This window comes from Heterodontus francisci, chromosome 27, assembly GCF_036365525.1.
Source record: "Heterodontus francisci isolate sHetFra1 chromosome 27, sHetFra1.hap1, whole genome shotgun sequence".
Taxonomy (NCBI): domain Eukaryota; kingdom Metazoa; phylum Chordata; class Chondrichthyes; order Heterodontiformes; family Heterodontidae; genus Heterodontus; species Heterodontus francisci.
In genome coordinates this window covers 8104526-8124209 of record NC_090397.1, presented here as the reverse complement: position 1 = coordinate 8124209, position 19684 = coordinate 8104526, and the positions used below count along the sequence as shown (strand labels likewise).

At 41.0% G+C, this 19684-nt stretch overlaps 1 protein-coding gene across 3 annotated transcripts in view; it reads right to left on the bottom strand.

Annotated features, from left to right (window-relative positions):
- cdk17 (cyclin dependent kinase 17) overlaps positions 1-19684 on the bottom strand; it is a 324668-nt gene that overhangs the window by 91197 nt on the left and 213787 nt on the right. For all 3 annotated transcript variants that reach the window (XM_068058765.1, XM_068058767.1, XM_068058766.1), the window contains one exon: positions 2328-2461. In XM_068058765.1, the coding sequence (XP_067914866.1) occupies positions 2328-2461 (134 nt within the window). The remainder of the gene's footprint in view (positions 1-2327; positions 2462-19684) is intronic.

The following is a 19684-nucleotide window of genomic DNA, read 5'->3' as shown; positions in this document are numbered from 1 at the left end:
CAATGTCTTCATTTGTTTTTTGATATCATGTGGAGTGAATCGAATTAGCTGAAGACTGGCATCTGTGATGCTGGGGACTTCAGGACGAGGCCAAGATGGATTATCCACTCGGCACTTCTGGCTGAAGATCGTTGCAAATGCTTCAGTCTTATCATTTGCAGAGATGTGCTGGGCACCCCCATCATTGAGGGATATTTGTGGAGCCGCCTCCTCCAGTTAGTTGTTTAATTGTCCACCACCATGACTGGATGTGGCAGGACTGCAGTGCTCAGATCTAATCCGTTGTTTGTGGGATTGCTTAGCTCTGTCTATCGCCTGCTGCTTACGTTGTTTGGCACGCAAGTAGTCCTGTGTTGTAGCTTCGCCAGGTTGACACCTCATTTTGAGGTATGCCTGGTGCTGCTCCTGGCATGCCCTCCTGCACTCTTCATTGAACTGGAGTTGATCGCCCAGCTTGATGGTAACGGTGGAGTGGGTATATGCCGGGCCATGAGTTTACAGATTGTGGTTGGGCACAATTCTGCTGCTGCTGATGGCCCACAGTGCCTCATGGATGCCCAGTTTTGTATTGCTCGATCTGTTCGAAATCTATCCCATTTAGCACAGTGGTTGTGCCACACAACATGATGGAGGGTATCCTCAATGTGAAGACAGGACTTCGTCTCCACAAGGACTGTGTGGTGGTCGCTCCTCCCAATACTATCATGTACAGATGCATCTATGGCAAGCAGATAGGTGAGGGTAAGGTCAAGTAGGTATTTCCTTCTTGTTGGTTCACTCACCACCTGCCTCAAACCTAGCCTAGCAGCCATGTCCTTTCGGACTCGGCCACCTCGGTCAGTAGTGGTACTACCGAGCCACTCTTGGCGATGGACATTGAGGTCCCCCACCCAGAGTACATTCTGCACCCTTGACACCCTTAGTGCTTCCTCCATGGAGGAGTACTGATCTATCAGCTGAGGGAGGGCGGTAGGTGGTAATCAGCAGGAGGTTTCCTTGCCATGTTTGACTTGGTGCTATGAGACGTCATGGGGTCCGGAGTCGATGTTGAGGACTCCCAGGGCAACTCGCTCCCGACTGTATACCACTGTGTTGCCACCTCTGTTGGGTTTGTTATGCCGGTGGGAGAGGACATACCCGGGGATGGTGATGGTGGTGGCAGTGTCTGGGACATTGTCTGTAAGTTATGATTCCCTGAATATGACTATGATAGGCTGTTGCCTGACTAGTCTGTGGGACAGCTCTCCATATTTTCGCACAAGCTCCCAGATGTTAGTAAAGAGGTCTTTGCAGAGTCAACAGGACTGGGTTTGCCGTTGTAGCTTCCAGTGCCTAGGTCAATTCCAGGTGGCCCATCCGGTTTCATTCCTTATTGACTTTGTAGTGGTTTGATACAACTGAATGGCTTGCTAAGCCATTTCAGAGGGCATGTAAGAGTCAACCACATGGCTGTGGGTCTGGAGTCACATGTAGGCCAGACCACGTAAGGACAGCAGATTTCTTTCCCTAAAGGACATTCGCGAACCAGATTGGATTTTACAAGAATCGACAATGGTTTCATGGCCATCATTAGACTAGCTTTTTAATTCCAGATTTATTAATTGAATTCAAATTCCACCTTCTGCCATTGTGGGATTCGAACCCATGTCCCCAGAGCAATACCCTGAGTCTCTGGGTCACTAGTCCAGTGACAACAGCACTACACCACCACCTCCCCAAGAATAGCTTGTTGCCAGGGAGAGGAATGGAGTTGATAACTAGGGAACGAAGCTTGGAGCAGAGGTCAAAAACAATGGCTTCAGTCTTCACAATATTTAATTGGAGGAAATTTCTGCTCGTCCAGTACTGGATGTCAGATAAGCAGTTTGATAATTTAGCAACAGTGGAGGAATCAAAAGAAGTGGTGGTTAAGGTAGAACTGGATGTCATCAGCATACTTGTGAAAAGTAACGATGTGCTTTTGGTTGATATCGCCAAGGGGCAGCATGAAGATGAGAAATAGAAGGCGGCCAAGGATAGACCCTTGGGGGACATCAGAGGGAATGGTATGGGAGTAGGAAGAGAAGCCACTGCAAATAATTCACTGGTTACGATTAAATAAATAAGAGAGCAGCTCCACCCAGCTGGATGACAGTAAGACGTATAGATTTTCTCCTTATGATATCATTGCACATTAAAGGTCTATTCTATTTAGAACAATGTACAACTGTTTTTGCCTCGTAACGTTGAGATGAGCAAAGGAAACTCCACCACATAATTTTGATCATGCAATCAAATGTAATTTTAAGCCATTTTTGTATCACCTGAATTGTTATATAAAGTCCTACCTCCATGGAGATTCTCCTGTGTAGGTGGTTCCTCATACGAACACGTGTGGGTGACTGCACCTCATCAGATGATGTTCCAGAAGCTTGGTCACTCTCACCATCTGAACCTATTTTCAAATTTTCATGTACTATATCTGAACAGGAAGGGCAGAAAGAGAAATCAGTTACAGTTTCTTGAAATCTGTTACTGAGACACAAAGAGCATGTTTCTACACTTTTATATAATAGTAAAAGCTATTCTAAAAAAAATATACAGAAAGAAAAATGATCAAATGTAGTAACATTCTGGCACAGTGCTATGTTATTTATGTTTCGTGACAACCAATATATGACTCCCACATTTAACCTTATTTTCAACTAACATTTGGTTTGTTTGAACTTACTAAAACCTTCTAAATGTTCTATAATCATCGTTTTCATTGCATGGAACATTCTCTTCGTTAAAACATTTTACATGCCAAATGCCATGTCAAATTTTTAAACTGCATAAATTGCTTCAGTAGTGCATGCTCAACGTAAAAAGTGAATGTTTGTTTAAGATGATTAATTTGGTTCACTTTGAACAAAACATCTTTTCCTTCTCTGTCAAAGCTATTTGTTGGTCACTAATGTAAAATACCTGCCAGGAAATTAACTTCACTTTAAAGTTGTCCCACAGGTTTTGAAAAAATATATTTTCAGTTAATGGTTGATGTAATCAATTTTGTTTCACTAATTAATTTATAACACACAGTGTTTATAACAGCACAGTGGCACAGTGGTTAGCACCACAGCCTCACAGCTCCAGCGACCCGGGTTCGATTCTGGGTACTGCCTGTGTGGAGTTTGCAAGTTCTCCCTGTGACCACATGGGTTTCTGCCGGGTGCTCCGATTTCCTCCCACAGCCAAAGACTTGCACGTTGATAGGTAAATTGGCCATTGTAAATTGTCCCTAGTGTAGGTAGGTGGTAGGGAATATGGGATTACTGCAGGGTTAGTATAAATGGGTGGTTGTTGGTCGGCACAGACTTGGTGGGCCGAAGGGCCTGTTTCAGTGCTGTATCTCTAAATAAATAAATAAAATAATTCAGCATAGTTAACAACGTACTTTTCAAAGGCAGTACAATTTCACATGACATGGAATGTATTTTCTGGAAATCTGCTCCAATTCAGTACTACAACAACAGTATATTCAGTATGAAAATCATTGCTACTAGATAAAGGCAGCTTAAGCAAGAAAGTTATTTTGCGCATTTCAAATAAAGTTTCATTTCTGACTCCTCCTTAAACCAACACTAACAACCAAAACTGTGTAATTATGAAAATTATATGTATTCTATTTTCTGTATGGTAGCAAACAATTACCTCCCGAACTAGTTTCAATTAAATATAAGAACTGCTTCCTAGATCAGTATGTATCTAGTCCAACAACAACTTATATTTATATTCTGCCTTTAACGTAATAAAATGTCCCAAAGTCCTTCACAGGAGCATTCTAAAGCAAAATTAGACACTGAGCCACATAATGAGATATTAGGGCAGATGGGCAAATGCTTGGTCAAAGAGGTAGGCTTTAAGGAGTGGGCCTTAAAGGAAGGGAGAGAGATGGAGAGGCTTAGGGAGGGAATTCCAGAGCTTAGAGCCTAGGCAGCTAAAGGCATGACCACCAATGGTGGAGCAATTAAAACAAGGGATCCTCAAGAGACCAGAACTAAATTAGATTAGGAAAGTATTGCCTGCTTTAGTGCTGGGAAATGAAGTGGACAAATAAATCAGGGAGCAGGAGAAAAATTGAAAAATAACAAATCACAAGATTGTTAGATTCAATGCAAAAATAGAAAAGAATAATGAATAGTCAAAAATAGTGCTGGACCGGATAAAGAAAACTGTCAGCGAGATAAGAAAGGACCTTGCTCACGTTAAATGAGTGTAAAAGTCAGACAATAGGTTGATGGATCAGCAGCAGGAAATCTTATATACACAATATAGATACAGCACAAATAAATACACTCCGAGAAGCTAAAAAAGGGGGTAGAAAGAGTAGAGGATACGGATAAATTGAAAATAAACAAAATTTAAAGGGGAGGTTATATAACTTCTGGACTAAAAATAATTATGTGGAATACCAAGAGCATCAGGGGAGGTAAGAATTGATACTACAAGATTAAAAGGGAATGTGAAAAATGCTTACTGGCAATATGAGGGGAGTAAGAAGGCTTTTCTAAGTATACAAAAAGGTAGAAAAAGTGTTAAAGTCCTTCAAGCAGAGATTTAGGAGCTGGGAAAAAGACTAAGACCTCAAAAGGTAGTCATCTAAGGATTGCTCCCAGTGCCATGTGGTAGTGAGTTTAGAAATAGGATGATGATGCAAGTAAATGCCTGGCTGGAGAAGTGTGCAACAGGGAGGGTTTCAGATTTTTGGGGCATAGAGGGAAGGGGCACATATACAACATGGACAGGTTCACCTGAACAGAAATGCTCTTGCTAAGTGGTTAACTGGTACTGCTGGGGAAAGGTTCCTTTATCATCACTGGGCCAAAATCCTGAAACTCCCCAATTGCACTGTGGGAGTGCCTGCATCACACAAACACCAGCAGTTCAAGAAGGTGGTTCATCACTACCTACTCAAAGGGCCATTAGGGAAGGGAAATAAATGCTGACCTTGCCAGTGATGCCCACATCCCATGAATGAATAAAAATTTGGCAGGAGAAGAGGAAACCAGAAAATAGCAGAAAGGAGCAGCATTGAGATCAAAGGGCAAAGAGAAATATCCCAAGAATTGCCGAGACCAGTTTGAGGAAAGAAGCAAAAGTGACAAAGGAGGTATTACATTATATGTATGTTAATATTTATATTGTAACTAATAAGGTTGGTGAGCTGCAGACACAAGTTGCATGTGAGATAATGATGAGGTTGCACAGTGGCATGGTTCAAACAAGGTGGGGAACGGGTTTCTAATATTCCTGGTTACCAAGTATTCAGGAATGATCGAGAAGGAAAGAGCAGGAGGTATGGCAGTGTTGGTTATGGATGATGGTACAGTTCTAAATAGAAAGAATATACTAGAATGTTCTAGACTGAATCGATTTGGCTTGACTGGAAGAGAGAGGTAACTGTTATATTGTTGGGTATTATTTTTATTGCAGAGTTCTAAACAGTGAGGAGATAGATGAGCAAATTTGTTGACAAATGTCTGGATGACAAAGAAAATAAAAGTGAAAATAAAACATAAAAAGGAGGCTCATGACAAATGGTAGGAGCAATATCAGTTAATAACCAGGAAGATTATGGAAAGTACAGGAAGGAATTGAACAAGTTAATACAGGAGGCAAAATGATTGAGAGTAGACTGATGGGCAACTTTCTAAATTGTCGGGTAGATGCCAGTGTTGTAGTTATATTGCAACAGCTCGGCCAGGGACGCAGCTAGTTCTGGAGCACAAGTCTTCAGTACTACAGCGGGATGTTGTCAGGGTCTGTGCCTTTGTTGTACGCAGTGCCTACAGACGTTTCTTGATATCAAGGAGAGTAAATCGAATTGGCTAAAGACTAACATCTGTGATGATGAGACCTCAGGAGGAGGCTGAGATGGATCATCCACTTGGCACTTCTGGCTGAAGATGGTTGCAAATGCATTGTCTTTTGCTGGGCTCCGCCATCATTGAGAACGGGGATGTTTGTGGAGCCTCCTCCTCCTGTTTAATTTAATTCTCTGCCACCATTCACGACTGGATGTAGTATGCCCTGGCTTCATGGTAATGGTAGTCACGCTTGCAGGGAGTGCAGTGATGAAAATATATTTTTAACAAAATTCAAGTCTGGTACACTTGCCTTCAACAAGATGGAGGACAAAGTCACATGACACACACCTTCTCCTGCACTGAAATACACATTCATGTCTGCGAGAACTGTAATTCATTAACCTCGTCTGCATTGAAATTAAACAGCTCATTACACATGGATGTGAACTATCCACAAAGTGAGCTAAAACAAAGGCACGAGCAGATGCTCCATCTCCAGCTACAATCACAACAAAAAGGTGTGAACATCCCTCATCTTATCAAAATGGGCCGAAATCAGAAGCTATTGTATAGCGCCGCCACCACCATTGTAGACAGTCTAGATGATAGCATAAAATTGCAAGGAGATACTGACAGACTAGGTGAGTGGGCAAAACTGTGACAGATGGATTTCAATGTGGGCAAGTGAGAGGTTATTCATTTTGGACTAAAAAAGGATAGAGCAGGGTACTTTCTAAATGGGAAGAGGTTAAGTACAGTGGATGTCCAAAGAGACTTGGGGGTTCAGGTGCATTGATCTTTAAAATGCCAGGAGAAAGTGCAGAAAATAATCAAAATGGCTCATGGAATGCTAGCCTTTATATCTAAAGGATTGGAGTATAAAGACACAGAGGTTATGCTGCAGCTGTGCAAAACCCTGGTTAGACCCCACTTGGAGTACTGTGAGCAGTTCTGGGCACCACACCTTAGGAAGGATATATTGGCCTTGGAGGGAGTGCAACGTAAGTTTGCAAGAATGATACCTGGACTACAGGGGTTAAGTTACAAGGAAAGATTACACAAATTAGGCCTGTTTTCACTAGAATTTAGAAGGTTAAGGGGTGATCTTTTTTTTTGGAGATACAGCACTGAAACAGGCCCTTCGGCCCACCGAGTCTGTGCCGACCATCAACCACCCATTTATATTAATCCTACACTAATCCCATATTCCTACCACATCCCCACCTGTCCCTATATTTCCCTACCATCTAACTATACTAGGGACAATTTATAATGGCCAATTTACTTACCAACCTGCAAGTCTTTTGGCTTGTGGGAGGAAACCGGAGCACCCGGAGAAAACCCACGCAGACACAGGGAGAACTTGCAAACTCCACACAGGCAGTACCCAGAATTGAACCCGGGTCGCTGGAGCTGTGAGGCTGCGGTGCTAACCACTGCGCCACTGTGCCGCCCCTTGATCGAAGTCTTCAAGATATTAACAGGAAAAGACAGGCTAGATAAAGATAAACTATTTCCACTGGTTGGAGATTCTAAAACTAGGGGCATAGTCTAAAAATTAGGACCAGACCGTTCAGGAGAGATGTTAGGAAGCACTTCTTCATGCAAAGGGTGGTAGAGGTTTGGAACTCTCTCCCACAAACAGCAGTTGAAGCTAGAACAGTTGTTAATTTTAACTCTGAGATAGATAGATTTTTGTTAAGCAAAGATATCAAGGGATATGTGCCAAATGCAGGTATATGGAGTTAGGCTGTGGATCAGCCACGATCTCATTGAATGGCGGGACAAGCTCGAGGGGCTGAATGGCCTACTCCTGTCCCTATCTTCCTATGTTCCTAAGTTAGATATAGCTCTTGGGGTGAAAGGTATCAAAGGATATAGGGGGAAAGTGGGAACAGGTTACTGAGTTGGATGATCAGCCATGATCATAATAAATGGCGGAGCAGGCTCGAAGGGCCGAATGGCCTACTCCTGCTCCTAATTTCTATGTTTCTATGACCTCTCAATCTTCCAAACTCCAATGAGTATAAGTCCAACCTTTCCTCATAAGACAATGTCTTCATCACAGGAATCAAACCTAGTGAACCTTCTCTGAACTGCCTTCAATGCAAGTATATCCCTCCTTAAACAATGAGAGCAAAATTGTACGCAGTACTCTAGGCGTGGTCTTACCAACGCCCTGTACAGTTGTAACATAAGAATATAAGAAATAGGAGCGGGAGTAGGCTATTTGGCCCCTCGAGCCTGTTCTATCATTCAATACGATGATGGCTGATTTGATTGTGGTATTAATTTCATTTTCCTGCCTGCCCCCCATTACAGTTTATTCTCTTGTAGGTCAAAAATCTGTCTTATAGCCTTGAATATATTCAATAACCCAGCCTCAACTGCTCTCTGGAGTACAGAATTCCAGAGATTAACAATCCTCGGAAGAAATTTCTCCTTATCCCCATCTTAAAAGGAAGACCCCTTATTTTGAAATTGTGCACCCTCGTTCTAGATTCCCCCATGAAGGGAAACATCATCTCAGCATCTAACTTCCCTAATAAAGGCTAACATTCTATTTGTCTTCCTAATTATTTGCTGTACCTGCATGCTAACTTTTTGCGATTCATGTAAAAGGACACCCAGATCCCTGTACTGCAGCATTCTGTAGTCTCCCTCCACTCAAATATTTTGTTTTTCTATTCTACCTACCAAAAGAGGATAACCTCACATTTTCCCACATAATACTTCATTTGCCAAATTTTGCTTATTCACTTAATATCCATCTATATCCCTTTTCTGGCTGTGTATGTCCTCCTCACTACCTGCTTTCTCGCCTATCTTTGTACCGTCAACAAATTTGGCAATAATTCTTCATCCAAGTCATTCATATGGATTGTAAATAGTTCAGGCCCCAGCACTGATCCCTGGGGTACTCCACTAGTTACAGTTTGCCAACCTGAAAATGATCCATTTATCCTGACTCTCTGTTCCCTATTAGTTAGCCAATCTTCTATCCATGCCAATATATTACCCCCAACACCAGGAGCTCTTATCTTGTGCAGTAACCGTTTATGTGACACCTTATTGAATGCCTTTTGGAAATCCAAATGCACACATCTACTGGTTCCCCTTTATTCACCCAGCTTGGTACATGCTCAAAGAACTCTGATGAATTGGTCAAACACCATTTCCCTTTCATAAAACCATGTTGACTCTACTTGATTACATTATGATTTTCTAAATGTCCTGCTACTACTTCCTTAATGATGGAGTCCAGCATTTTCCCAATGACAGATGTTAGGCTAACTGGCCTATAGTTTCTACTTTGTGTCTCCCTCCGTTCCTAAACAGGGACGTTACATTTGCACTTTTCCAGTCTGCTGGGACCTTTCCAGAATCTAGAGAATTTTGGAGTAACCTGAAAATCCCCACTCAGGCCGTGAACAAGTTTGCCCCCTTTAAATTAACACACATGCGTGGCCACGCAAAAAAAATTAAAGGGGCTGCTCACTTAAATTGCCCGCGTAGTCCCCCAAAAAATTGGGAAGGAACTGTTAGGGTTGTTCTCCTTGGAGCAGAAAAGGTTAAGAGAAGACCTAATAAGGGTTTTCAAGACAATGAGAAGTTTGATAGTTTTTCCTCTATTGCTCTATTTCCTCTGGTGAGTGGGACAATAACTAGAGGTCACAGATATAAAATCATTGGCAAAGAGGAGAGAGAAGACATTTTTTCACCAGAGTTGTTGGGATCTGGAATGCTCCATCTGAAAAGGTGGTGGAAGCAAATTTCATGAGTTGTTTTAAAAGGGAGTTGGACAGGTACTTAAAGATGAGGAACTTACAGGGTTATGGACAAAAAGCAGGGCTAAGTACAACAGCTCTTTCAAGGAACCAGCAGAGCAAGACAGGCCGAATGGCCTTCTTCCGTGCTGCAAGTTTCTATTATTTCATGAAACGAGAAGGGTAAGAAATTTCAAGGATGAACAAGTCTAATGGTCGAGATATATTAAACAATACTTTGCCTCCTTTTTCACAATTGATTGTGTAAGTGAGAACACAGGCGTACTACAGAAGGATGCAGAATAATGCTTAGGAGATAACTGTAGAAAAGCAATCTGTTCTGAAACATCACTACAATTCAGAGTGGTTATGTTGCAGGTCCCTGATAGCATACACCCTAGGTTGTTGAAAGAAGTCAAAGAGGAGGTAGCAGAGGCTCTGGCCAAAATTATTCAGTCACCCATAAATACGCAAATTGTAACATATTTGTTAAAGAAGGGAGAGGGGCATGAACTGGATAACTATAGACCAGTTATAGAGTCGTACAGCATAGAAACAGGCCCTTCGGCCCACCGCGTCCATGCCGACCATAATGTCTATCTATACTAATCCCACCTGCCTGCATTAATTCCATATCCCTCTATGCCTTGCTCATTCAAGTACCTGTCCAGATGTCGCTGCTGTTCCTGCCTCCACCACCTCCTCAGGCAGCTCATTCCAAATACCCACTATTCTTTGTGTGAAAAATTTACCCCTTTGATCCCCTTTAAACTTCCTCCCTCTTACTTAAGTCTATGCCCTTTAGTTTTAGTCACCCCTACCATGGGAAACAAACTCTGGCTATCTACCCTATCTATGCCTCTCATAGTTTTATATACCTCTATCATGTCCCCTCTCAGCCTCCTTCGCTCCAGGGAAAACAGACCCAGCCTATCCAATCTCTCTTTATAATTCAAGCCCTCCAAACCAGACAACATCCTTGTGAATCTTTTCTGCACCCTCTCTAGCTTAAACACATCTTTCCTGTAGTGCGGCAACCAGAACTGCACACAGTACTCCAAATGCGGCCTAACCAACGTTATGTACAACTGTAACATGACATCCCAACTCTTGTACTCAATGCCTCAGCCGATGAAGGCAAGCATGCCATACACCTTCTGTCTACCTGTGTTGCCACTTTCAGGGAACTATGTACTTGCACCTCAAGGTCTCTCTGATCAACAACACTCCCCAGGGCCCTGCCATTCACTGTATATGTCCTGCCCTGGATTAACTTCCCAAAATGCATCACTTCACACTTGTCTGTGTTAAATTCCATTTGCCACTCCCTTGCCCACTTTCCCAGTTGATCTCTTTCCTGTTGTAACCTTAGACAACCTTCTTCACTGTCCACTATACCACCAATTTTAGTGTCATCTGCAAACTTACTAATCATGCCCCGTACATTCACATCCAAGTCACTAATATATATGACAAACAACAGAGGGCCCAGCACCGATCCCTGCGGCACACCACTGGTCACCGGCCTCCAATCTGAAAAACAACCCTCCACTACCACCCTCTGTCTCCTATCACCAAGCCAATTTTGTATCCAATTTGCTAGCTCACCCTGGATCCCATGTGTTCGAACCTTCTGGACCAGCCTACCATGCGGGACCTTGTCATAGGCCTTGCTAAAGTCCATGTAGACAACGTCCATCGCCCTGCCCGCGTCAATCCTCTTGATCATCTCCTCGAAAAACTCTATCAAATTCATGAGACATTATTTCCCACGCACAAAGCCATGCTGACTATCCCTAACCAGACCATGCCTTTCCAGATGCATATAAATCCTGTCTCTCAGAATCCCTTCCAATAACTTTCCCACCACTGATGTATTGCTCACCAGCCTGTAGTTCCCTGGCTTATCCCAGCTGCCCTTCTTAAATTAAGGCACAACATTAGCTATCCTCCAGTCTTCCGGTACCTCACCCGTGGCTAACGATGATAATAAAATCTCTGCCAGGGCCCCAGCAATCTCCTCCCTTGCTTCCCATAGCATCCTAGGATACACCTGGTCAGGCCCTGGGGATTTATCCACCTTAATGTGCTTCAATACCTCCAACACCTCCTCCTCTGTAATGTTGAAATGCTCCAGGATATCGGTGTTCCCTCCCTTAAACTCACTAGCTTCCATGACCTTCTCCGTGGTAAATACGGACGAGAAATATTCATTTAAGACCTCGCCCATTTCCCGTGGCTCCACACACAGATTGCCACACTGATCCTTAACGGGACCTGCTCTCTCCCTAGCTACCCTTTTACTCTTAATATAGAATCTTTTAGGATTCTCCTTTATCTTACCTGCCAGGGAAATCTCATGGCCCCTTTTCGCCCTCCTAATTTCCTTCTTAAGTGTAGTCCTACATCCCCTATACTCCTCGGGGGACTCGCTTGATCCCAGCTGCCTATACCTGACATATGCCTCCTTCTTTGTCCTGACCAGACCCTCAACATCCCTCGTCAACCAAGGTTCCCTAAACTTGCCAGCCTTGCCCTTCCATCTAACAGGAACATGCCAGCCCTGAACTCTTCCCATCTCACTTTTAAAAGCATCCCACTTGCCAGACGTCCCTTTACCTGTAAGCAGCCTCACCCATTCAACTTTTGAGAGTTCCTGTCTGATGCCATCGAAATTAGCCTTCCCCCAATTTAGGACTTCAACCTGAGTACCTGAGTCTAGTTAATCTATTGCCAATTCTGGGCAAACTCTAAGAATCCATAATTCAACATAGAAACACATAGGGCAATCAAGGCAGCCAGTACGGATTTGTTAATGACAAATCATGTGTGCTGTAAGATTATTAGGTTACTAAAAAGGTCACTAACCAGAATACTAATTGTTAAAATCTAGCTACTATAAACTAACAACTGACTTATTACAAACTAACATTTAGCTTTATTAGAACCCTTCTTTGTAGTATGGTAAAGTGGAAAACCTTAGGAAATAGGGCACAGCATAGATAAGATGTCAAGGCAGAGGGATTCTGGGAGATTACATCAAGTTTTAAAATGCTTCCTTGCAGTAAAAGAGAGACTTGAGAGCAGACCGTGAAAAGAGTTTTGTGAGAATAAAATGTAGATATGTCTCGTAATGAGACAAGGAACCTCGGAAGTAAAAGCATGGAATACAATAGTCAACACAAAGGGGCGTTACCTATGTAAATCTGAAAAGTTAGCAACAGCCAAAGAATAATCCTTGATTGTGTTTAAAGGATGCCTTTCTTAACAAAAGGCAAAGATGATTGGGGAAAGGGAAGGTTAATTGGAAAGCAGCCAGGTTAAAGGAAGCCTTAACTTTGTCCCTGTACGGCAGAGAATTTTCAAACAACATGAGACAAGACAGAGGGACCAACCAAAAAACTTGAAGACCAGAAGCTGCAAGAGAAAGAGTCACGTACTCTGCCATCCAGTCTGTAATATGGGGAGTATCTGTATGACACTGTTAATCACTGCCTGAGTTTGTGACTATGGTTTATCTGAAAACTTAATAAGCTTGTCCTTACCTTTATCTCAATAAAGTCAATTCACAATAAAGCTTTTGCCGCCAAGTCTGTTCCAGTCTTAGTAGGAGGCATTATATTCCCACTATCTTATCTGATCTTACATCTGGCGACCCCAGCAGGATTTGGCACATTGTGAACATTTTTTTTGAGAGAAAGGAAGGATCTTGAGTTTGGGGGTCAGGCCAACATGCATCTTGGTAGAGAAAACCCTTTGGGGAATGTGGAGATCTTAACAGACCCCCAGTGATCAAAGGCTCTTATACAAGAATTCTTTTGGGCCTCCTTATCTCGAGAGACAATGGATACGCGCCTGGAGGTGGTCAGTGGTTTGTGAAGCAGCGCCTGGAGTGGCTATAAAGGCCAATTCTGGAGTAACAGGCTCTTCCACAGGTGCTGCAGAGAAATTTGTTTGTTGGGGCTGTTGCACAGTTGGCTCTCCTCTTGCGCCTAAAGAGAATAAATAAAGTCATGCCACCTAAAGAGGTTCTACAGGTCATCAAGCAAAAATGCAAGGAAGTTTTCGAGCTCATTCAAGATAGGATAGGGCAGAAAAAGTTAAAGATAGAGAAGGCCGCGACTCATAAAGAGGTTGAAGGATTGAACCAGCGGGTTCGGGATTTGGAGCTGTGCTTTACTTGGACCAATGTTTAAAACCTGCTAATGCTTTTTTTTGCTGTTTAAATTAAAGATATGTCATACTGACTGTTTTAAGTAGCAAACATCAGGAATTGAAAATTGGTTTGAGGGATAAAAAGAATAAATAAAGGAACTATGGGAAAGATTCTGGCTGTTCAAAGTTCGTTTAAGAGGCTGGTGTTAAGTCTTTTGTTGTAAGAATGTTAAATAACTTTTCCTTTAGTTTTGTTCCTCGTCTATAGTTTCGCTTGAAGAACAAGAAAAATGACGTAATTTAACTTTTCTTTTTTTTTAAAAAAGCACCTGCTATTCTGTTCTGCATGAAATTAATAAGTATTGGTCTGAATTAAGTTTAAATTATGAAGGTTAACTATCCTGTTAAGTTGAGAAAACTGGAATTTCATTTATGGCCACAACAAACTTCCAAGTTATCATGTCACATTTTGAGGGAGTCTTTAATTCCGGATATAAGGCTTGTTCATACAACATTGGGAGTTTTGAAATTTAAAAATGTTTATTGCTGTGAATTGGAATTTGGAATCATCTCAGTTGTATCAAAAAAAATTCTTGGGTTAGAAATCTCTTACAAAAAGATGTTAAAAAGTTTGCAAGCAATTGGAGTTTAATTTAAAATGCAAATGTGTTCCTTTAAAGTATATAATGTTACTAATGATTTTTGTTGTTTTCAATCCCTAAGGATACCAAAAAAGAATTGGAAAACAGTTTAAATTGGAGTTTAGTTCTTTTTTGATCAGAAAAGCTTTTCTAAAAAAAAAACTTGCATAAAATGGCACGTTTGAGAATGTTTTGCTTTGTCCCCTTGTAAACAAAGAGAGAAATTAACCCCACTGCAGCTGCTGTTTTTTGCATTTAATGTACCATACAACTTTTGTACTACTGAGTGTAAAATTTATACATTAGACATTATTAAATTTTAAGTTTCTAAACTGACAAATATAATTGGACAAATTAACTCATTGGGCTCTGGGGCAGAGTCACAGTGGATTCTTCGTATTTTCTTTTAACAGGTGACAATGGCTTCCAGGACCACATGAATACTGATCCCACAGCAAGTGATCTAGCAATTTTTAAAATAAGAATTTAAGAACTTATCTTTGGACTAAAGGCTTTGCCTTAACCCATTCTGGAAGTTTGTCATCTTCCAAGATAAAGTTTTTCAGAAGGAGAGATATAGAAGTTATCTCTAAACTTGTTGCAAGCATTTCTGTCTTTAATGTAAAACATCATGCAATACCATCAAGACTGGACATAAGAAATTGGAATCGATAAAATTAAATTGATATGAGTGGTTATTTCAAGCACTCAAAGGGGAATTTATTTGAACTTTGAGATAGTCAAATTTAGAAAAATCTTTAAAAAAAAGTCTAGTGGTTTCTATGGGGAGAAATAAATGGAACATTAACAAAACCTGTCACCCCAGCAACACTGTTACTTGAATTTGGGTAATTTGAGATGTAAAAAGTCCAGTGTAATTTAAGAAACTAAAATGTCATCTAAGATAAAGTACAAACAAACAAAATATGGTAATGTCTGGAATCAAATGGGAATGTTTGATTTATGTTTTAAAGATATTATGAATACTGGACAATAAAGTTTCTCCAGGGCTCAAAAATGAAATAAAATTATAATTAGTGGGAATTGGAAGTTAGATCTGGCTGATGCAAGAGCTAATAAAGGAATTTTGGGGACAAACAATGGTGAAATTAGAAATCAAACTGTTAAATTAATAGAATGCAGAATTTCCAAGAAGTCTCGAACTTTCCAGTGAAAGTCAGGAAAGTGTAGATAAGACTGGTAATTTGATAGCTTTCTCTTGGAGATATGTGTATCCTTGCCTACCAGTTTTTTTTTAAAAGAGAGCTGCAGTTGATAGTCTGGCCACCACCCGAAACATCGGGACCATGCAGGTGGAGATAGGCAAAGATTTCAAACAGACACCACTCCCCCTTTTTTTTTGATCATTTGATAAGATCACCTGAGAGTAGAGAATGTGTGGCATGATATTGGGATACTGGTATAAGAGTGCAGATGTAATTTGTTACATGTGAAATAAATAACATGCAAAATGCATGGTGAAGCTGCACTGAAGAAGGTATCTATGTGCAACTACTGAACAAACAGCACGGCATGAAATAGTTAATGTGGCCAGTACAGTGAGACATTTTAAATTATCAAGGCATTGACACATACTTCATAGAGAAAATAACTTTACAATAATCAGGATAAATAAAACACACTGGTAATGGTAATGATCAAGAGGGAGTCAAATTATAGTTCAGAGAGACAGTTGAAGGGCTAGGCAAATAATACTTAGCAAGAACTATCCACAAGATGGATACAGGTAAAGAGAGAGCTAGAGAATCTTTTAAATCCATGCATGATGGAAGGATTATGACTGTATTGTAATGAAAGAAATATAGCGCTTTTTGAGACCATGGATGTTGCCATCACAATTAGACAGGCTGAAATCAAGGAAGGGAAATGGTTGGGTATTGGTACAGCAGCACCGCAGCCTGCAATAGAAAGGACCACCACCTCACAGAAACACTTGGTAAAAATGATGCAGAACAATGACCACAGTTTGCAGGAAATACAACCGTTAGGCAACCACTAATGGTAGGAGACTGTATATAATGTGCGTCAACACCCATGGCTCCGGACTCTGTCCATGTTATGATACTAACACAGGCTATAGTATTATTCGTAGGACTCTTCATTCTTTGCTATTTGAGGCACCGTGTGCGACAAGTGCACTACAAGACACGAAGCTTAGAGCTCGCCGTTTTTCTCAAAAATAGTAAAATGGTTCATGAGGGGCTGATAAGGATATCTTCCCCTTAACCAGGGGAATTGGAAGATGATTTGGTTACTAAAAAAGGTCACTAATCAGAATACTAATGTTAACATCTAGCTATTATAAACTAACAACTGATTTCTTATTATAAACTAACATTTAGCTTTATTAGAACCCATCTTTGTAGAATGATAAGCAGGAAAACTTAGGAAACAGAGCACAGTATAGATAAGATCTCAAGGTACAGGGATTCTGGGAGATAATGTCAAGTTTTAAAATGCTTCCTTGCAGTAAAAGGGAGAGACCTTGAGAGCAGACAGTGAAAACAGCTTTTGTGAGAACAAAATGTAGATTTGTCTTGTAATGAGATAGGGAACCTCGGAACATAAAAGCATGGAACACAATTGTTAACATAAAGAGGTATTACTTACGTAAATCCGAAAAGTTAGCAGTCTTGATTGGTTAAGTAAGGCATCCTTTAAACACAAAGCCAAAGATGATTGGGAGAAGGGAGGGTTAATTGGAAAGCAGCCAGGATACAAGAAGCCTTGTCTGCCGTACAAAGTAAAGAGACAAGACAGAGAGGCTGACCAAAAAATAAGAAGACAGAAGCTACAAGATAAAGAGTCGTGTGCTCTGCCATCCAGTCTCAAATAAGGGTAGCATCTGTGTGAGACTGTTAATCGCTGCCTGGGTTTGAGACTCTGGTTTATTTGAAAACTTAATAAATTTGTCCTTACCTTTATCTCAATAAAGTCAATTCACAATAAAGCTTTTACTGCCAAGTCTGTGCCTGCCTTAGAAGGGGGCATTAATCCCCCACTGTCTTATCCAATCTTAGTGTTTTGAAGTGATCAATGGGACAAAGGGAATGCAGTGCATGTAGTGTCTATGGATTTTCAGAAGAGATCTGACAAGGTGATTCAAGAAATTTGAAAAAGAATATCAGGCTTATCATACAAGAAGAATGGGTAGACAGGTATAAGAAGCAATTTAATGTAGATATGCAAGTAGTAATAAATTTTGGAAGGTAAACAAAGAATGGGAGTATACACAAAGCCATTGAAGAATGCGAATGAACCAACTTGAAATTGCAAGAGCGGGTAGAAAAAGCCATAAAAAATTCACCAGCCCTTCTGGCTTTATTAATAGGGTGCTGAGTACAAGAGTAAAGTAGTAATGATAAAATTATATATTTATATAAATTATATATATTAGTCAGGCCACAGTTAAGAGTACTGCATGCAGCTTTGGGTACTCGGTTATGGAAAAGACATTAACACCACAGCACAGATTTACAAGAATCCTATATCCTCTCTATTACAAAGACTGCCCACTTCCACCTCAGCCCTAATGCTGCTGAAATCCTCACCCAAGCCTTTATCACTTCACAATTTAACTATTCTAATGCTCTCCCAGCTAGCACCCCCATTCGCCACACCCTGTAACCTTCAGCTCAGCCAAACTTCTACAGGCCATAGCCTATCCAGAACCAAGTCTCACTCATCCATTACCTCTATCACTGCTTACCTACATTGCGAACCGGTCCCCTAACATGACCAATTTAAAATTTTAGCCCTACATCCCCAAACTCTCCATTCCTCCAACTCTAGCCTCCTTTGCAACCCTCCGCACACCTTCAACTGCCTAGGTCCTACGCTTTGTAATTCCCTCTCCCAGCCCTCTGCCTCACTTCTTTTAAACACTTCGTAAAACACAACCCATTGACCATTCTAATAACTCCTCCTTTGGCTCAGTGTTCATTTCTAGATTACACCTCAGTAAAATGTCTAAAGGGCTTCATTATGTTAAAAGCACTATAAATGCAAGTTGTTGTTGGGGAATCAGTGATGAGGAGTTTTAGTCAATCCAGGACCGTTTCTACATAGAGAAAGGCCTTTATCCCATTGTATAAGTTTATCTTTTGGAGGGAGGGAAGAGGGCAAACTTTACACTTGGCAAAAACATGCAAATTTAAAATTCAGAATACAGAAACAAATTATGCAGAAATCAAACCTTTTACATAAGCTCTGTAAATTTCATTGCCTGTTAACTGTACTACTTTTATAATGTTGTGACAGGAATGTCTCGTGTTCGGTGAGGTCATTCGTTATAAGAGTGAAAGTTTACTTTGGTTGGATCACAGTTGTGGAGGTGGAGACAAAAACTAATGACACTGACTAATCTCTAATTTTTCATCTTTCCCCACTTCACTGATGCTCAGACAGAAGCACTGTTAGCTAGACCATTCTCTTCAGCTGGTTGATCAAGATAGCCAGGTAACCCAAAAGGGGCGGAAAATCAGAGTAATACATAAAAAACACAAACCAGCATGGAGATTTCTACAGATTACTGAGAAAATTTTATTTTTCAATCAAAGCTTCAGAAAATGTGACCATAGGACTAACACCCCTCCCTGTGATTGGCCAAATGCCATTCCCTCTCCCGACAACCAAGTTAAGACTGTTAAAACTGAATCTAAACAATGCCAAGTCCATGTCGTTTTTACTCTTATGGCACAATGTTACTTATTTTAAACATCTTTGACCAGCCAAAAGAAACATAGCATTTTAATTTTGAACTACCTAGAGTCTCTGAAGTCTAGTTTTTGTTTTGATTAAATTTAGCAATTAATTGAAATTACTGTCTAAGTTAACAGGAAAGTTAGGTTTCTTACAGTTTTAAACAGCAATATACAAGCTCTGAGAGCAGCTGCAGCTAGTTAATTAGGTAGCTAGCTTAAACTAGTTTCTGAGCTCTAGCAGAGCTGACACAGTATTGTTTACAGGGAGAATAAATTCAGGGGACTCTCAGTTCTGCTTGTCTGTACTGAGTGCTGCTGGAGGGCAGAGTGTGAAGAAGGGAGTTTTGGTGAGGGAGATCGGTAAGGAGGGGAACTATAAATTAAGAGAGAAACTAAATTTGTCTGCACTGAGAGCTACTTTGAGTGCACACAGTGTAAAGTGCGAGTTGGTGTGTGAGGGAATTCAGTGAGGTGGGGGGCTCCTTTCTTTTTCTACCTTTTTTCAGCCTCCAGTAGCTGCCTCTCTCTTCGGTGCAGAGGAAGAAGCTGATTGGTGAGTAACTGGTAAG